Here is an 18,262-nt window from a genome sequence, read left to right as displayed (position 1 = left end):
CTTGTCATGCTATCTTTCTTGTTCCAATTTGCCCTGCCAAGAATGATACCCAAAATATGCTTTCTTGATTAGCACTATGAAGAAGTCCCTCCATCTCAAGAAGCTGACAATGGCTCTGAATTTCCCAGCTCATGAAGTTGCAATTTCTCACCACGTGTGTCAGACCTACCAAATGGCTCCGTTTCTCCTCTCTGGGCATATTTTATACACCACTAACAATCACAATCACATCAATAATATGAGAAGTGTCCTGTGGCTCCATTCTTTTATTGGTTCGCTCCTTCAATGACATGGAGCTCCTCTCGTGTGGAGGAGCTTTGAAGCTGGGAAGACATCCCTGTGCAGGACCTGTGCTGTTTCCAGTCATGATACAGAATCTAGGGAACAGGCCACAAGGGAAGAGGCACAGTGGAGAGAGAAGCACCCGGCTCCGGGGGCTGGAGGGCTGAGTGGTGTTGGTGAAGCCAACCCAGAGGTAAAGAGATGCTTCTTCAGGGGAAGAGGTGTCAGTCCAAGCCTTGGTGCTGTTTCTGTTCTCCAAGGGAACCTCCTTGAAACAACAGTGTTGGTGATATGACATGGTGGTAGCTCATGACTGAGCTACCGATGCACAGGACATTGTGTTCTGCCACAGTTAACTGTTTTTTTTTTGTTTTTTTGTTTTTTTGTTTTTTTTTTTGTGAACCTCAAGGAGAGCTGGTGAATCACCATCAAGTGCTCAGGACATGCCTTTAAACGCTTCCATTTCTTTTTTTTTTTTTTTTAAAGATTTATTTATGCATACAGAACTGGGCTACAGGCCAGAGGTGCAGGGGCCGTGAGAGGATTCACCAGAGATAGAGAAGGGAGTGAACAGGAAGGCTGACAAAGTTCTCTGCTGAGGGGAGCAGTGGGTGGGTCACGAGAGGTCTGCCACGCATGTGGTCACCTCTTTGGCTTGGGATCGAACTTGTGCTGAAGTGTTTGGGGCTAGCTTTGTAGTGCTGTGCTTTAATCTGTTACGCCACCAGGAGGGGCCCTAAACTCTTGTGTTTCAATTTAGGGTATATACAAAGACGTATTCTAAATTATATAATTCACAGAACCCAAGGCAGTGGGAGAGACAGGAGTAAAACAGGAGAGGCCATTTTCTATGAAAATGGCTTTTCTTTAACTTAGTAAAAATAGGCCCATTCCTAACCTCCCTCCCCCTTTTCATACATGTGTAAAAGAGGCAATATTTTGTAAATCTTGAATATTAAGTCTTTAGAATTATTTTTAAGTTGTTCAGCCTGTGGCCTGTCCCTGAGGGGAGAGACCCCAGGACAATGAACTTCATCTCTTTAGCAAGGCACGAGGTTGATATGGACATGTCCAAAAGATTCCATTAGCCCTCATCACATGACCAGTGAGTCTTGAAGGAAAGAGACCCCCCTGTAGGACTCTGGGGATCCGAGGAGGAGGGTGGGGGAGCTCCGGTCAAGTTTGCATTCCTCCACCCATTATCTAGGTATCAGCTGGAGAGGCAGACACTCCTCAGCTGAGTGAGGGGCAAAGACCACGGGACAGCACAGGACAGCACGAGACAGCAGGGGACAGCAAGGGACAGCACTCCAAGCTCAAGTCCTCCCAGAGGTTCAGAGGAGTTGGACAATCAGATCCCGGGGTTGTGCTTGTTCCAGGGCATGGTCGGGGGGGGGGGCTTGGTGGTCCCACAGACACCGAAGGCAGTGGGAGCAAAGTCTGCCACTCAGCCCAGAACGAAGGGTGGGCACCAGCAACCTTGTCAAGTGCCTCTAGAGAGTAGGCTTGAAACAACTGGAATTGGTTCAGGTCTGGAATCTGTGAGTCCAAAATCAAGGGAGCAGGGCCCCCAGGACCACCCCTTCTTGTCACACTTCTGGATTATGCTTAATGCTCTGCTGGGCTTAATGAGTTAAGGAGGTATAGAAAAACTTTCTTTTTTAAAAAATGTTCTTATTTTCTAACAGATGTAACATTGCATTCTAATGTTATAGAAGCTTTAGGCGTGCATGATTAGAAATCAATGTCTGAATATACTGTATTAAGGTGATTAGAATAGTTAACATGGAAAGCATGCGACCATTGTCTTTAGGGCTGCACCCTCATTTAGAGATCTCTTTGTGCAGACCCCAGCTGAGGTCCCTGCATTGAAAACCCACACCTGGCCACGTTTGGGGATCCCCAGCAGAGGGAGGAGTGAGGGTGGGGGGCAGGCTATTTGATTTCTGTAGCAGGATCTGTGGCAGGGAGGTTGTACACAGGGGCCCTCATGACCAGTTTGAGTGAGAAATCTGAACTAAAAATAGCCCTGCCTCTCACTCAGGGAGACGTGCTCTTTCATCCGAAGCAGAGCTGCCTGAGGAGTGCTTTCGGCCCTGCACAGGGGAAACCCGCCATCAGGGCTTTGGTTTGTTCTAGCCTGCTCACTGGGAAAGTCACAGCCTGGGTTTCCTCTGCAGCCACTGCTTCCTCCGCAGCAGCCTGGACTGGGGGGGGGGGGGCTGCCAGGCACCCCCCCTACACTCCAGGAGGTGACCAGCTCTGTGTGTATGTGTCCAGCAGGAAGGTCACACGTCTTAGAGAGCATCACGTGACCCCCTTGAAGGGAAAGCTATGTGGCTGCCTTTTGAGACATAGCCAAGAATCACATTCTTTTTTCACAGGGTCGAATGCCGTGTGCGTCCTCATTCCATCTGCGAGTAGACGTTTGATCGGATTGTGTGTGCTTGGGAAAGCCAGCGTCTTCCACATCAGGAAGCTGGTGGAATCTGTGTCCGTGTTCCCAGTGCAAGGCAAACCCTGAGGAGTGTATCTGTGCTTCCTGCTGTGACTTGGTGCCGACACTCCAATAGCAAAGACCAGTGCTGCGTGGGGATTTTAAATGGATCCTCAACTACGGTCTCACTCTTCCTACAGTCTCTCCCCTTTCCTCTATTTCTTTCTCTCCCTGCCTCCATCCTTCTCCTCAGGCCCTCTCAACTTCTCTGACTCGGAAGAGACTTTTGAGGAGGGACTTTCCCCTCTCCGTGGGAAGAGAAACAGATGAACAACAACAACAGCAAAGCCAAAAGTAGACAAAACAATGTGGTCACTGCTACAAATGGAAAAGTGTGTTTGGCAGTCAGGGTCTGTCTGCTTTGGGGACTGGGACGGCCATTTGGGGGACACCTGGCAGAGTCTGAGTGCCCCAGGGGAGCCGTCTGAGGAAGGTGGACTGAGCTCTGAGTGGACCCAGGCCTGGAGGCACCTGGGCCGCTCTCCCACACCCTGGAGGCAGGAGAAGACGCCCACCGCGAGCTCAGGGCCAGCGCGTTTCCTGCTGCAAAGCTGCAACTCGGGATGGAGAACACGCACGTATGCTGGGTGTTTACTGTCTGAACGGCTAACTTCCAGTCTGTCCAAGGCAAAGGCCCAGCTGCTGAGCGGGAAGACTGGCCCCTGAGGTTTTCTGACCTGTCCCCTGACCTCATGCTTCAAATACTTAAAACGTGTATGCTCCCAGGTGATGCTCCTGACAGTTTCAGAAATAAAACCTTACTGCAAGCATAGTTTTTTTTTTTTTTTAACCATTTTAACATTTTACACTGTTGCATCGCCAGCAGGCACGGGCAGGGCAGTAGGGATATGGACAGACGGATAAAGGGGAATCCGGGAGCCGTCAGAGGATTTTCTTAGGCTTTAATGCTCCCTCAGGGAACCAGGTACACCAGCCGGGAGGCTGGCATGCAGGGAGGCTGGCATCACTCGGCAGTGGGGGCGAGGGAGGCTGCGGGCATCCGAGTCTCCCTGCCTGCCAAGGATCTTACCTTTTCTCTGGCGTGTTCTCTTGCACATCGTCTCGTGGCCTCGCCTCTTCCGTGGTCACGCTGCTCACTGCCGCTGCGGCTTCCCCCCCAGCCCATAGGCGCAGGTGTGCTCACTGCACACGCGTGCACGCCCATACTCCAGGAGTCCACAATCAGGCGCTCGGCCACATGCCCCAGCGCCCTGGGCATTAACACGATCAAGGCCACAGGTGAAAGCCACAGAGGCTACTGGTGTAAAAAGCCTCGTTAATTGATTTACTCTACAACTAGTCAACACCCACAGATTATCATCGTCCTGAGCTGAGGCTGCACCCCCAACATTATAACTGCTCCCTCTCTTTCCCCAAGCTTCTGGCAGCCACCACCCATTTTCGGTCTCTATGAACATGACCACTGGAGGTGCCTCATACACATGGAATCATAGAGAAATAGGGCCCTGGGGGGACGGCAACATGGTTGGGCGCTTCAAGCAGGGGGATAACAGGTGTAAGAGTCAGGCCGCAGCCACAGGTGTAGGACCACAGACCCCAAGCGTCACACCAGGGGGAGGGAGGACAGGAGGAGAATCCGCAGGACCCAGTTAGCAGAATACAAAGCTCACACCCAGAGCCCCACCTGGTTTTGGTGGGCTTGGGGTGGGCCACCACCCCCAGCCATCAGCCCTGAGAAGGACCCTTGGGCCGAGCCGGACCTGGTGGGAAATCAGGAGGGTGGCACAGACGGAGGCCGCCCTGCCCGCTGAGGCTCTGGGCAGCGGCAGGGGGCTGACCTGGAGGCCCATTTTAACAGGGGCTCCTCGGTGGGAAATGGACGCAAGAGCGGAGGAGGGACCTGGAGGGCCACGCGCAAGCAGGACCCCCAGCAGGACAGTGTCAGCGGCAACTCCGCAACCAAGTTTAACTTCAGGGCGCCTCTGCCCATTCCGACTGCTGCCCAGAGAAGGGCTGGCTCACCCTCCCTTGTGAGCTCTGGCTCCCTTTTGAGGTCGCTACATTTAAAAGTCTTAAAAATAGTAAAGGCTTAAAATATTGAGATCGCTCTTCCTCGTATTTAGAGAAGGGAGGTGGGCGGCAGTTTGTCTGTGTCTTCATGTGAGATGTGCCGTGTCTGTGGGGCTCTTCAGTCCCTTCTGGAGCTTGGCTGCTCCCTGTGATTGGTGCCGTCCGTCTGGGGTCACCTGCATTCACAGGTGCGGCGGGAGGGAGAGGCAGTGGGTGGGCTGCCCACTGCCTGGCATTTCACGGCTCCAGCTGCGCTGTTGTTTGGTTTTTGCTCTGGGAAGTGTAATGCAAGGCGGGGTCTGGGGGGCACGTGCCCTGTGGGTGGCCACGTGCCCAAGGGTGGCCACTCTCAGTGGATGAGAGTGATGAGAAGAATTCCGTGCCCCTCACATTCTCTGCTGAAGGTGCTGAGTTAGTGCCCATGGACATGAGCCTCAGGGCATCAGCAGAGGAGGAGGGAAAGAGGGGGCTCACTGGGCTCCCTGCTGGGCTGCACAGAGGCTCAATGTTGTCCTTGATAGGGGACCCCGACTCCCCTATGTTTTTCAGAGAAATTGCTGTTCACTGAAAGAGCCAGGAGTGGGGTTTTTACCAAAGAGCCTGAACTCCTGTGCAAAATGGAAGCCAGGAAGAGACAAAAGTACTGTTGCATCACGCTGTGTCTTCCTCTGAGGTGACCTGGCCTGCATATTCTGGAGGCTACTTTCTGAGTCCCACCATTTCCCAAGAGGCCGTATCTCTAGAGGAAAGGTGCCCTTCAGACGGGAGGTTATGAGCGTGGGGGCATTTTGAACTTTCAGTTACTCAGGTAAGCCTGTGTCGGGGCTTCTTCCCAGAGTCTGTGCTGACGACGGTTCCCTTAGTCCCAGAAACCGCAGCGGTGTCCTCTTCTCAGGGAAATTCTCCTTCTTGCAGTTCCAAGAACAGAAAAAGCCGCCTCAAAATGGCCGGGCAGAATTGAGATGCTGTCCTGGACACTGCTGGCTACTTAAACCCCCATGTCCCCTCCCTTTAAATGGGGCCCTGCTCCGCCCTGAAGGTCCACTCCTGCAGCCAGGGCTCACAGGCTGGCCTCCCTCTCATCCTGGACATCCCCGCAGGACATCCGCGCATCTCTGGCGGCAGCTGCTGCGAGGATGTCGTACAGCTCGCACTGCAGGAGCTGAGCAGACCAGTCAGCTGGTGCTGCAAAGAGCGCACCTCTCCCCTCGGGATAGCACAAGGGGCAGTGTCCGGGGGACCAAGAGCATAGCCAGCCTCGAGAACGAACTGCGCCCCGGGAAAAGCCCCCCACTCTAAATCTTGAGTTGCTGGGTTCAACTGCCCAGAAACTTCACCCCTGTCTTCCCTTGTGGAAACTGAGTTCTGCTTTTCCTCGCCGACTCGATGAGGAGCAAAAAGAAGACTCAGAGGAGGAAATGCCTTGGATTTCTATTGCATTTCCTGCTTTTCCTGTTTGAGGGGACAGAAGACACAAATACCCTAAGACACTCCCTTAAAAACTCTAGGCTCCTGTGGGGCACCGGGGTTGCTGAGGGAGCAGGGGCCCAGTATCACAGGTGTGCCTGCAGCCACCATGCTTTCCTTCACCCGTGTCGAGGGACTCACCCCGAAGCTCTCAAGACCTGCTTTCGTCACATGAGAGTAACTTCACACAAAGTGGCAGCAGACACGCTCTCGTTGCAAGGTGAATGAAGATTGTTTATTGCTTGTTTTGGTTTCGACAGGCACGGTCCCCCCACAGAGCCTGGAATATGGACAAGGTGACCCCTGCAGATGGCTGCTAGGACTGAAGGTGGGACTGGCCCTCTGGGGGGGGGCTTTCTGGAGGTGGTTTCACTCTCCCTGCTCTGGGAGTCACAGAGTCCTCCCCTGACCCCCCCCCGCCCCCCACCTGGGCCAGTGCACCCTCAAGGCCAACTGGTCCATAGAGACATTCACCCTAGGGGAGAGCAAAGGTCATTCCTGTTGAGGCAAACCAATTATACTGCATTTTCTTATAAAATGAGATGAAAAAATAAATTTAAACACACTTTCCTGGTGTCATTTTTTTTCCCCTTAAACTTTTATATATGTTAAAGCTCTTATTTTTCTTTTCAATATACTCTACTTAGAAATTTTCAAAAATAAACTTTCTTTTTTGGTACCTTTCGTTTCCTGTATTAACCTTGGAAACATAAAATACATCTCACTAGAACTCTTCTGTGCAAATAATAAACATAAATAATATTAACATCTATGTTATAAAAAAAAAAAGGCTATTTCAAGGTTTCCACCACTGCCACCACCAGCTGCTGTCTCTGGAAGTTGCTTCTAGAAGTAGTCCGTGGTCTGCCCCGTGAAGCCACGCATGTCCTGGTCTGGCAGAGGGGGGCTGGGCAGGAACTCACTATCCTGCTTGTCTGTCTGTAAACTACTTTGGGAGAGCTGTAAGACACTTCCCAGATCACTGACGAGGGAGAGGGAGGGAATCCAGTTAAGTGAGCTGAAGTGGGGCAGGTTGAAGATGGATGATAGGGGGGCTGTCCTGTTGGCACTGGTGGGCTTCATCTTGGGGTTCCCAGGGCACTCTTCTAGAATCACCTTTTGTGGTGTGGAGGAGCCCGGGGCCTGGTCACCCAGTTCCTCCAGCGGGGTGTCCTCTCTCAAAGGCACGCTCATGTCCACTGCGCTGGGCTCCCCACTGGCCTCTGGGGAGCAGGCTGGCTGTGTGTGCCATGATGCCTTCAAGTTGCAGTCCTGGGAGATGGACCCCAAGTTCGATTCACTGCTGTGTTCTGGGGGCTCCGTTCTTTGATCTCCCGGAAGGCGTCCCTGAGCAAAGGTCTCTTTGGCAGTGTTAAGTTTTTCAAGGGACTTCTTGGCCAACTGGCGCCCCAGCTGCAGTGGGGTGGGGAAAAGGCTCCCCTGCAGTGCTTTGAAAAACAACCTGGAAAGAGCAGAGAGAAAACAGTCAGCTCTGGCTGGGGGCAGTACTTGGCTCTACGCTTTCTGAGGCTTGCGTGGTGATGACAGCGCCCTCAGGGTTCGCTTGGGACTTCGGGCTCTTGGTCCCAGATACCTCAGGGCACTTGATACCCAGATACCCACCTGGGCAGCAGCGCGGCGACAGGTGCTATGAGACAAGTCAAGTAAAACACGGGGTCGCCCATTAACGTTTGCACAGTCCAGTAAGGGTTGGACGGTGGGTAGCACGTTGCACAAGAAGCGTTGTAAATCAAAGCCACAGTGAAAAATAAAAGGATACTGAAGCCACAGGTTATCCAGTTGAGCCAGGTCTGAGGGGGAGAGAGCAAGAAAGGGCACTTATTTCAACGTCAAAGTAATAACAAGAGCAAAAACGCGCTGGGGTCCGGGAACAGATGTGATGTCCTGAGGACCAGTGCAAGGTGGCTGGGGGCAGGAGCTGGTGAAGCATCCGTGATGTAGCCTGGCTGGGAGAGGGGGGTCAGGGGAATGAAAGAGTGAGGGGGGGGGGCATGAAGCAGAGGAGGAGGGGAAAGGGGCTGTGGCAGCTGCCCGCACCAGGGCTCTCGTCTGGTGGACGGCCATGAGCACTGTCCTCCTCATCACAGTGAAGCCAGCTTTGCAGCACCCCCCACCCCCGGCTCCTCTAGATCTTCTAGAGCTCATGGACTGTACCATGGCATCGGCACCTTCTCAACCGCACCAGACTCTTACCCAGGTCTTGGTTTCAATACCAAGGTGCAGCAGGATGGTGAAGAGTGCAATGGCAGTGATGGGCGTTCCCCAGGTAAACATGTCGGTGTCCGAGTCGTAGTAGGCCTGCAAGACAGCAGGGTCCGATGTCTGAGGATGCCTTAGGGGGAGCCATGCCAACAGGGGGGGCTGTGCCAGGCGCCAACTTACCAGGTAAGGGATGAAAAAGCAAACCAGGCTCTGGAATGCAGCGTCAGCCATGTTCAACCAGAAGGTGAGTGGTCGATATTCCTAGGTCACAAACATACGCATGGGGGTCATGCTGAGTGCAGAGCTCAGCACTCAGGCTGCTTTCCAGGCTGCTACAGGGTGTGGCAACACCTGAGAGCACTTGATCATTTAGGACTTTGGGAGAAACAGGGAGGGTCAAGAGAAGAGAGTACACCAAGGCCCGTAGCTAGGGGACTCACCCAGAGCCTTTGTGCCATGAAAGGCGCACACATGGTCATTCAAGTAGCACAAGAGAAGCACTGACGGTTTATTCGAATGACTGGCTGGGAATAGCTAGTAATTAGCTTGCCAATCTATGTGGTTGGTTGATACAAACATATATTTACATCTGTTTGTATTCCCTTGTTTTTTCAAAGGTTTTCCTATGGGTTGGTCTTCTTGTTTACTCCCATTCCAAGTAAGTCACGTTTTGGGGAGATTGGAAAAGTGCTGTCCTTGGATAGCAGTGATCCCTTGTAACTCAGACTTAGATTACAGGCAGACTTTCCTGGAGACTCTTGCTGAAGAGACAGTTTTCACTTCACTGTACTAATACTCTATCTCCCTTTTATTGAGGTAGAATTGATATACCAAACAATGCAAGCTTTTAAGGCATATGTGTTGATGGGTGTGATGTATGCATATACCTGTGACGCCATCACTACAAGCAATGACTTTAGTCTACTTAATGTGCTACACACAGTCACATAGACACAATTCATTTTTTTCTCTCAGTGATCAGATTCTAGAATTTCAGCAATTTGTCCCAGGGTGTCCCTTGAAAGGAGATGTGAAGATTTGCACTTTCTGGAACGTGAATGTGGATGATGGGGTATCAGAGGATAGGAGGTGGGGGCTAAAAGGGACACTCACCTGCATGTTCTGGCCACTCTTGTAGAGGTGAGGCTTGGTCAAAAGCACATTGGCTGGTACATCCTTGTCCAGCACCCCAGTCACAAGCTGGGGAAGCGATGAGAAGAACAGGTTAAAGAAGATCAGATACCACTGGTCAATCATGGCGGATGCAGAGAAGCCACAGAAGAACTGGAACCAAAACAAGAGACCCACGAACATCTGAAATCAGGAAAGGGAGAATGGCAATTAAAAAAATGTTTTAGTTGTGGGCCTCCCTGGTGACACAGGGGTTAAAGACAGAGCTATCAAGCCATCGTCAGTCACTGCAGCACAAGTTCCATCCCTGGCCAGGATGCTGACCCACACGGTGAGCAGACTTCTCCTGTCTCCCCTCTGCTCCCCTCAGCAGTGTATTTCAGTCAGTCTGCCTGTCTGCTCCCCACTCTGTCTGGTGAATCCTCTCACACTCCACTGCACCTCTGACCTACACCTCTGACCTTCTATGCATAAATTAATAAATATTTTAAAAAATGTGTTAGTTGTATTGACAGATTCTCAACCAAGTCATCTAAAGGATTTGAGCATTTTCTGTCAAGACTGAATTTATAGGCAGCAAACTCTTTCAAGGAGTTTGAACCTTGTTTCCACCTGTCTTGCTTTCTCTTTTCCTGCATCTGCTCTGTCCCCTGGAATATTAAGGACCAGAAGTGGGAACAGGTCCCAAAAGCAGCCTTTGGAAGGGTGAGATCTTGAGCCTGAAAAGCCACATATTGTTAGTGAAAAGCAAAGTACAGGTCTAACAGGGAGGTCTGGGACAGCTGAGTCTGTCACCTGTCAGAACTTCTTCCCTTGTATCCCTCCTCTGTGACCCTAAACCAGACAGACCTGTTGCTACGTTCTGGGTCCCACAACTCTCTTCAATTATGTGCTCTTTTTGATGAGGAACAGTGGACAATTACTGACTCCCACTGGGCAGGAAGGATCACAAGCATGGCAAGACCGGTATCACTACTTTGACTGACACTCGAGTTGTAGACATCATCACTGGTTCTTACAGCTACTTCATGTAACAGAACAGAAAGGCGAGGCTATGGGAGGTTGAACAGCCCCCTCCAGTGTCCAGTAAGAGGAGGAGATGATGTTGCTCTCCCCGCCTAGTATCCCTAGATCACTGAATATGGAGTCCTGAGTGCATTTATAATGGACGGCATGGTGGCTGATCAGCTGTAATCATTATGATACTTATTAGCAGTGTGACTTAGCAGAGGTCATTTAGCAATTCTCGGCCTCAGCTTCCTTGTCTATGAAATGGGTATACCTGTGACACTTAGCCGCAAGCTTGTCATGAGAATTAAATGAGCTAACACATCTCAGTGCTCCCAAGAGATCCTTAGATGCTCAGATGCTCACCTACAGCTCCTGGCTGTGAGGAACAATGTTATTTCCTTCGTGGCTTCAAGTTAAATGAAAAGGAAATTGATCCCCAAGACATTAAATGACTACATATGGTCATGGTCTGAGTAATAAACCCGACTTACTGAAGCTGATGTGGGTCTGGGGTCAGCGGGGAAGGACATTTGCAAGAGGGAACATGGTGGAAGAACATTCCTTTCTGGTATCATGGAGAATGGCCAGGATCTGGGCTCTGGAGCTACCATTGTGCACCTTTCTGACCTGACTCAGTTACTAAAACTTCTCTGAGTTTCAGTGTCTTGGCCTGAAATGGCTTGTTCTGAAGATCTAAAGAAATGACAGGTACGTATATGTAATCCCTAAGGACACACAGCATCCAGGGCATGCTGGAAACCATGATTGAATGTGATTTTTCCCCCTCCACACTGAAAACTGACAAATTTGGAGTTTTCATTGACTTTTTTTCCCTGTCTCACTCCCACGCTGACTTTCTCTCACCATCCCCACAGGCCCAGCCTAATGAGTCACTGGTAAGCAGGTGGAGTCAAGAGAAAGTAGAAGAAAAGTACTTCGATAATTGAGATTTTTTTTTTCTCATAGTACCAAAAAGACTTCTTCTCAAACTACTGTTGCTATGGTAACTTTTCTGCTCTGCTCTTTATTGGAAAGGAAGGCCAACTTATTCCTGAAACTAATGAATTTCTCACTTTGGGAAGTAGAGTGATTATCCTTGAACTTCTCAAGTAGATCAAGAGCTTGTTAACAGAGGCTCTGAGTTCTATGTGGAATAGAAAACAGGTACCCCCTTTTCCTTTCTGTCCCCTCCAAGAGGGCAGATTCATCATGGTAGGAAGGGGGCTGAGCAATTTTAACGAAGAATTACAGAAGACCGGATCAGTTACCATGTTTTTCATTCAGATAAAGAAAACCAAATCCATACAAGGCAAATCAGTTGCCTAGGACTGCTCAGCTGGTGCAAGCCAGAAATGGGCTGAGATTCCACCTTGCCCAGCCCCATTACTTGGAAAAAAAAAAGCAATTTTTGCCCTCCCTGGTGGCGCAGCGGGTTAAAGCACTGCACTCAGAAGCTTAAGCCACTTCCTCATGAGTTCGATTCCCGCCTGCCTTGGAGGAGTCCACATGGCGAGGCAGACCTTCCTGACCCGCCTGCTGCTCAGCAGTGTACGTCGTCGACCTGCCTGTTCTGCTCCCCACTCTGGTGAATCCTCTAACCCTCCGCATCTCTGGCCTGTACCCCAGTTCTATATGAAAAAATAAATAAAATCTTTTTTAAAAAAGGCAATTGTAATAAAGTAAAAATGAAAATCAACAAACAACTATAAACCAGAGCCATTCTACAGGGGTGGAGAGGGGAATAGGACATAAACCGGGGCGGGAAGAGCGCACGGGACTATGGCGACGGCGCATGGGTGAAGTGGTGGTGGGAAATCCAACGGGATTACAACTGAGATGAAAAAGTGCGCAAAATGAAGAATGATGTAAAAAAAAAAAAGAAAAAGAAAGAGAAAGAAAAGACACGAAGAGAAAAAAACAGCAGTTCACCCCTTGGGGAACCTCTAGGTCTGTAAGGCCTCAGGGATGGGCACTCAAGGCCAGGTGGGAGGAGGCGAGAGTGAGCGGGTGAGGGCAGGGCAGCACTGAACCCTCCCTTGGCTACAGTCCCAGGCAGAAGCTAATTGGAATTAATTTCCAGGATCTAACTGATCAAATTAGACATGCCCTGGTTGGTCCTGAGTATCTGTATTCGTTTGCTAGAAGACATTTCAAGAAATGGATGAGAGTAAGGGGGCGGGAGAGGACGGGAAAAGGAAGGTAGGATTAAGCCTCCAGAACAATAGAGAACACGAACAGGAGGTGCGCTGATAATAGCTCTAAGTTAGCAAAGTGCATTTTAAAAAATAATGTAATAGTTTATTTTTACATGCAAAGTGCATTTGTCATGAAATTAGAAAAAAACTTAAAAGAAAATTCACCTTTTGTTTTACTTTATTTGTGTTCAGAAGAATACGGGGCGATCTTGACATTGAGATACAGTATCCAGCATGATAGATTAATGGGTTACCCTGGGACTCTTATCCCAAGAGTTTAGTCATGTGGCGTCTTTGATGTGTATTCAACCACAAGTGGTCAGAAGCAAAAATGACAAATAACCACCTGGCAATTTCTCAGCACAATTTCCATACCTACTTACGAGTGGGCAGGGTTCTGAATGGCCACGAAGTCTATCCGGGAAGACTATGGAGAAAGACGCCTGTCTGCCAAGGTCTTACTACTGAAGCAATTAAGAGTTTGAGTCTGCAGGAATGGATGCAGATCCTGAGGGAGGCCCTGGAGAGGGAGAGACCTGGGCACGACCTCACCATAGGACCCTCTAAAGTCTGAACTGTCCAGGAGCGGCACAACGGCTCTGTATTCCCAGGAGACAGTGCAGGAGACCCCTCCCTGCATTGCCAGAGTGAACATCCTGACTTGGAGATTTCCCTGCCTGGGTGTGTGAAAAAGTCCTCTCCTTCTGATTTGAGATGTGTCAATATACTCCTCCTTGTTATTTGGTCTCTTCACCTGCCCTAGAGAAAGCCCTGAGAAGAGGGCTCCTGTTGGTCTCTGCTACTGAGCAGCACATTAACACAGAAGTTAAGGATCTGGGAGCTGGAGTCAGACCCAGCTGAATGTGACACTAGCTGTGACACTAGCTCACTAGCTGTGTGCACTTATGCCAACTACTGGACCCACATATTTACTCTGCTTCTCACTATGAAGCTCTAAGTGGATATTCTTCTTTGTTCTACCTGTTTCTATAACCTTCTCTCCTCAGGGGCTCAGTTGCTCTCATGTGCCATGTGCCCATGGATTAGACCCCTATGTCTGCAGAGCATGGAGCCAGGTCAGGCCTGTGGAGGACTTACAGAAGTCCAGGAGGACGGAGTCCACGTGAAGCCGTGCGGTGGCTCTCTGGCTGCATTCGGGCCATTGGCTCTACTTACGTCAGGTCAGACCTTTTAATTCAAAACTAGAGAGAGGGGGGCCAGCATCCAATACCTACTGTGTTTTTGTAGAAGAAGTACAGCACCATGTTGGCAAGTCGGGAATAGCACCAATGTCCATGAACGATTAGGAGACGCTCGAGGTATCGGAATCTCGGCAGTGCGAAGTCGCTGGCCATCACTGCCTTGAAAGGGAGAGGAGTTTCGGTTACTGACGTCCCCCCCCCTCTGCCTGAAGTCGGTCTTACTGCTCTCAAACACCAGGCAAAACATGGGAGAGAAGTCCAATTTCAAATATGGCATGAGCTAGTATCATCTTCAATTAAAAAAAAAATCAGTGTTAACAAACGCTCTAGTTCAAGCGTATCTATAGGCTCTCAAAGGGTCCTATAGATATCACTGATGTAAAAAGTTGGCTTTTCCATGTCCATGCTACTTTTGAAGACCCCCTCTTCCTTAGTAAGGGTCTGTATGGCACTTTCCCGCTCTCCTCCACCCTCTGCATCTGAGTTAAATTTCAACCCAAACATCAACCAAAGCGGCCCCTTTCCTATGCATCAGAAGCAGTTGGTCAGTCCCCTTGGGGGGCATGCTTTGGATCACTCTCCTCTCAGGAACTGTGGGTGCTGAGCAAGTGTAAGCCCATGGCTCCACCAACACCCAGTCTCAGGATGCCCACTGCAGGGCACTCGACGCTGAGCGCAGGGAGTAAGGACAGCAAGTCTCCTGCTGGACAGGGAGATGACACAGCGGGGCTGCCTTTGCTTCATTAAGCATCTTGCTCTACACAGTCGAGTGAGCTGGACAAATGTCATCAAAATGATTCTTTTTTTGCCCAGAAAAACTTGAATCCACCACATAGTGAATTTCTCTATGTGGCAAAAAAAGAAAATTTCATTAAAAGACATCTTCCGAAGACTAGTCCACATAAAACAAACCTAAGTCTGCTTTTAAAACTGAACTGATTTCCCTATATTTCAATGACGCCTAGAAAAGGGATCACATACCTGTTGGTGTCCTTTCTGTGCAACAAAATAACATCACTATAGATGACAGAAAAGTCAGATTTCAGCATGTCTATTTTCTGAACCAAAATCGTTAAGGGTTTCAAAGCAAATACTGCTCCTTCTACCTCTCCCTTCCATCTTATAGGGGTTTTAAAAGCTTTGTGTGCTCTTCAATATCCTCTGATTGTACTCCATTATTCAGCCTCTCAAATATCAGTTATTAATCCCCTTCCAGTGCCAGACACAGCCTTGGAGACACAATACTGTCAGACCTTGTCCCTGTCTTCAACAGTCTGAAAACTTAAAGTGAGGTTGTTAAGAAGTTAATGAGATGACTTAACTTCTGTTTTTTTGCCGTAGTCCTTGAAAGCTTCTACCTATTTTTCCAGCCTCTCCTTTCCACTCTTTTCTCCTTCAAAATCTGGGACCTGAGCCTACTACAGTCCCTCTGAGAAGGTGGCCTACCCAAACTCTTCATCTAGGTTGGATCATCCTGGGAAAAACTCAGCAGAGAAGCTATTTTTCTCTTCCATAGCACACACAGCAATTATGATTAATTGTATACGTTTAAAACACACACCTTCCTGAATTCCCTGAACAGAAGATGTCATGATGACCCTGTGCAACAGGGTCTCCATCATTCTTGGCCATGGGGCTGCCGGATAAACATGGTAGACCAGCTGACTTCTCCAAGATCAAGCTTCTCGGTACACTCAGAATCTCAGTTGCCTCCTCTAGTTCCCTGCCAGGAACAGCCTTCCCAACTTGGATGATCTGGAGAGCTCCAAGCATGCTCAATGATCAATAGTGACTCAGTTTGGATTCCTCCTTTCCCTGCTGTCAGAACATCCTGCGCAGAGGCTTCTCCATGGCCTCACCACAGTGTCTCTTTGTGTACTGAACTGACCAAAAATGCAAATGGAAACATCCACCTGGATAACCTGAGCACTCAGAACAGTAAGAAATTGGATCAAATCTTATCTCCATCTTCCATGTGTCCTCAATCTGTAATGTGACTGTAGATATATACAGAAGCATCCAGCAACATCTGACCTGCTCAAAGCTGTGTCTTCACATGTGCCTTATAAGTTGGCCTTTCCCATTGCCCAAATTATAGATGTTCTTGGGAGTGGTAGTAGCTCAGTCTTCTCCAGAAGCCTGGCACATATAAATGCTCAATAAAAGACCACTGTTTGGATGAACCAACCCATGACTACATGCTGTTCCGCACCCTGATTTTCAAAAGAAGAACACTGGGTTGACTGTTCCTCAAAGTCTCTACCAAGTTAAAATATGTCCCTATCAAAGTTAATCAAATGTTGGAAATATTGCAATACTATTTCCAAAAGAAATTATTTTCAGTGAACTCATTTCTTCAGTGACTCAGGATCACATACTGAGAACTAACAGAGTGACAAATGGAAAATGCAGAGATGAATTTTCATGTGACACTATTCCCTTTTCATAGTGATATAGTTTCCAACAGTACAACCATGAAGGCAGGTTTTCAAATGGTGTCATTAGTGTTCAGAATAGCAAAAAGTGCCTTCCAAGGATGAGCCATAAATGACAAGAGAGAAGGTTCTGATGACTCGCCCTGACTCTCTCTGCTCTACTGATTTCACAAAACAAATTGTAGTACAGGTAGATATGTGTCTTCACAAATATGAAGTGGAACCTTCCGCTTTTTGTCTTCAACTACTGGCTTAGCAGAAGGCAAACAAGTTGTATCAAAGACAGCTTCTTATGCCTTTTGGGACAGAGCTCACAGGGAGGTCTGAAGGAACAGGAGTCGGGGGGGGGGGGAATCCGTGGTCACACAGGACAGCAATGATGAGTCTTTACCTGCATGCCCTCTTGGCCTGAGATGCCCACACCAACATCTGCCACCTGGATCATGCTGACATCATTGGCTCCGTCTCCTAGAAACAGCACAGACAGGAAGAGTCTTTGAGTTGAGATGCACAGAATCAAACTGGCCGGAGGGCTCTTCATGGAGTCCCCACTGGACTGAGTCCTGTGGAAGGATCATGGGGAGGAGGGACCGGGAGTGCAGCGTCCTCCCTGCGGGAGCTGAGGTCAGCCATCGGGATACGCTTGGTGCGAGGTTTAGAACTCACACCTAGAGATGCTCTGGAGAGCAGCCAGCACCAAGCTACCCTTCTGAGTGAATAGAGCCCCCAACTCGGTATCTGCCAGAGATGCTATCATTATCATCCTGCTATTTATTGAATTACTCCAGTTGTCTACTACATTTATAGCATTCCAGGCAAGTCTATTTCAATTCATACGCATTGAGCTGTTATTTCTAAACTAAACCACACAGCAAACGGTTGAGGTCTTTTTGCACTTGGATGACCAGCTAGCTGTATGTTAGCTATTATGTTCACCTTTGGGCTCTCTGAGGGGCTGGTGTGATGAAATGTATAGGAACCCAGGTTGCAGTTCCTGATGCCTTTGGGGACAGACAAGACTTAAAGTCACTATCACTCAGTGATGGTGACATTCTCAGAACCAGGCAGCAGAACAGCCAAAATCTTGCAGTACATCCCAGGCTGCCAAAGTGCAGACCTACAGAGAGGCCTGGGAGTGTATGAATGTGATGTGACTGTGTGCTGTCTCCCCTGTGAGTAGTTTCCTCTTGACTGTCCTGAGCCAACCACGAGTGATCTGTCAATATCCATTGAGTTGAAGTTCTATGAAATAATAGCAATCTCTGCAGCTTTTCCCAGAATGTTCCATTCAAAATGAAATACAGTATGCAATAGTGTTCTCTGTATTATACACCCAGGACTAGGTCAAATCACTATTTTAATTCATGGTCAAAGAGATGAGCTAAAATTCTGGTGGGTCATTACTTTTTCTTTCCCTTTTTGAGATTCTATTTTGTTTTGTTCATTTCTTTCTAACCAATGGTGGCTTTATTTCCAGTCTCTTAAGTGAATACCACACATCAGCAGTTCAGTGGCTGAGTCTGGCGTCGATTTTGCACTGTGAAAATGTGGTTTATTATTCATGATCTATTCAATTCTTGCGGGGGGCACTGTCTTCATATTACCATTGAGGACAGGAGCTCAGAGGAGTAAGAGTAGGACTGGGGGTGCAGACACCTCAGCTCCTTCTCCAACACTTTCTCAGGGATGACTGCAGGCCACTACAGGCAGTGGCAGCAGTGGCCACCCACATAGTCAAGAGGAACTCCCATCCCGAGAGGAGATGCCTTCCCTTCCTCAGCCTGCACT

At 49.1% G+C, this 18,262-nt stretch overlaps 1 protein-coding gene across 1 annotated transcript in view; it reads right to left on the bottom strand.

Moving 5' to 3' along the window:
• Positions 1–6,940: 6,940 nt before the first annotated feature.
• The window catches only part of ATP10A (ATPase, class V, type 10A), a 116,238-nt gene continuing 104,916 nt past the window's right edge, over positions 6,941–18,262 (bottom strand). Inside the window, exons 16-22 of the mRNA XM_004692950.2 lie at positions 16,866–16,942; positions 14,073–14,198; positions 9,614–9,814; positions 8,681–8,761; positions 8,492–8,596; positions 7,901–8,088; positions 6,941–7,739 (exon numbers count right to left, since the gene is read on the bottom strand). Of these exons, the coding sequence (XP_004693007.1) occupies positions 7,124–7,739; positions 7,901–8,088; positions 8,492–8,596; positions 8,681–8,761; positions 9,614–9,814; positions 14,073–14,198; positions 16,866–16,942 (1,394 nt within the window). The 3' untranslated portion in view covers positions 6,941–7,123. The remainder of the gene's footprint in view (positions 7,740–7,900; positions 8,089–8,491; positions 8,597–8,680; positions 8,762–9,613; positions 9,815–14,072; positions 14,199–16,865; positions 16,943–18,262) is intronic.

Source organism: Condylura cristata, unplaced genomic scaffold (assembly GCF_000260355.1).
Source record: "Condylura cristata isolate star-nosed mole 26May11 unplaced genomic scaffold, ConCri1.0 scaffold00035, whole genome shotgun sequence".
Taxonomy (NCBI): domain Eukaryota; kingdom Metazoa; phylum Chordata; class Mammalia; order Eulipotyphla; family Talpidae; genus Condylura; species Condylura cristata.
The sequence above is the reverse complement of the archived record's forward strand: the minus strand, read 5'-3'. Positions and strand labels throughout refer to the sequence as shown.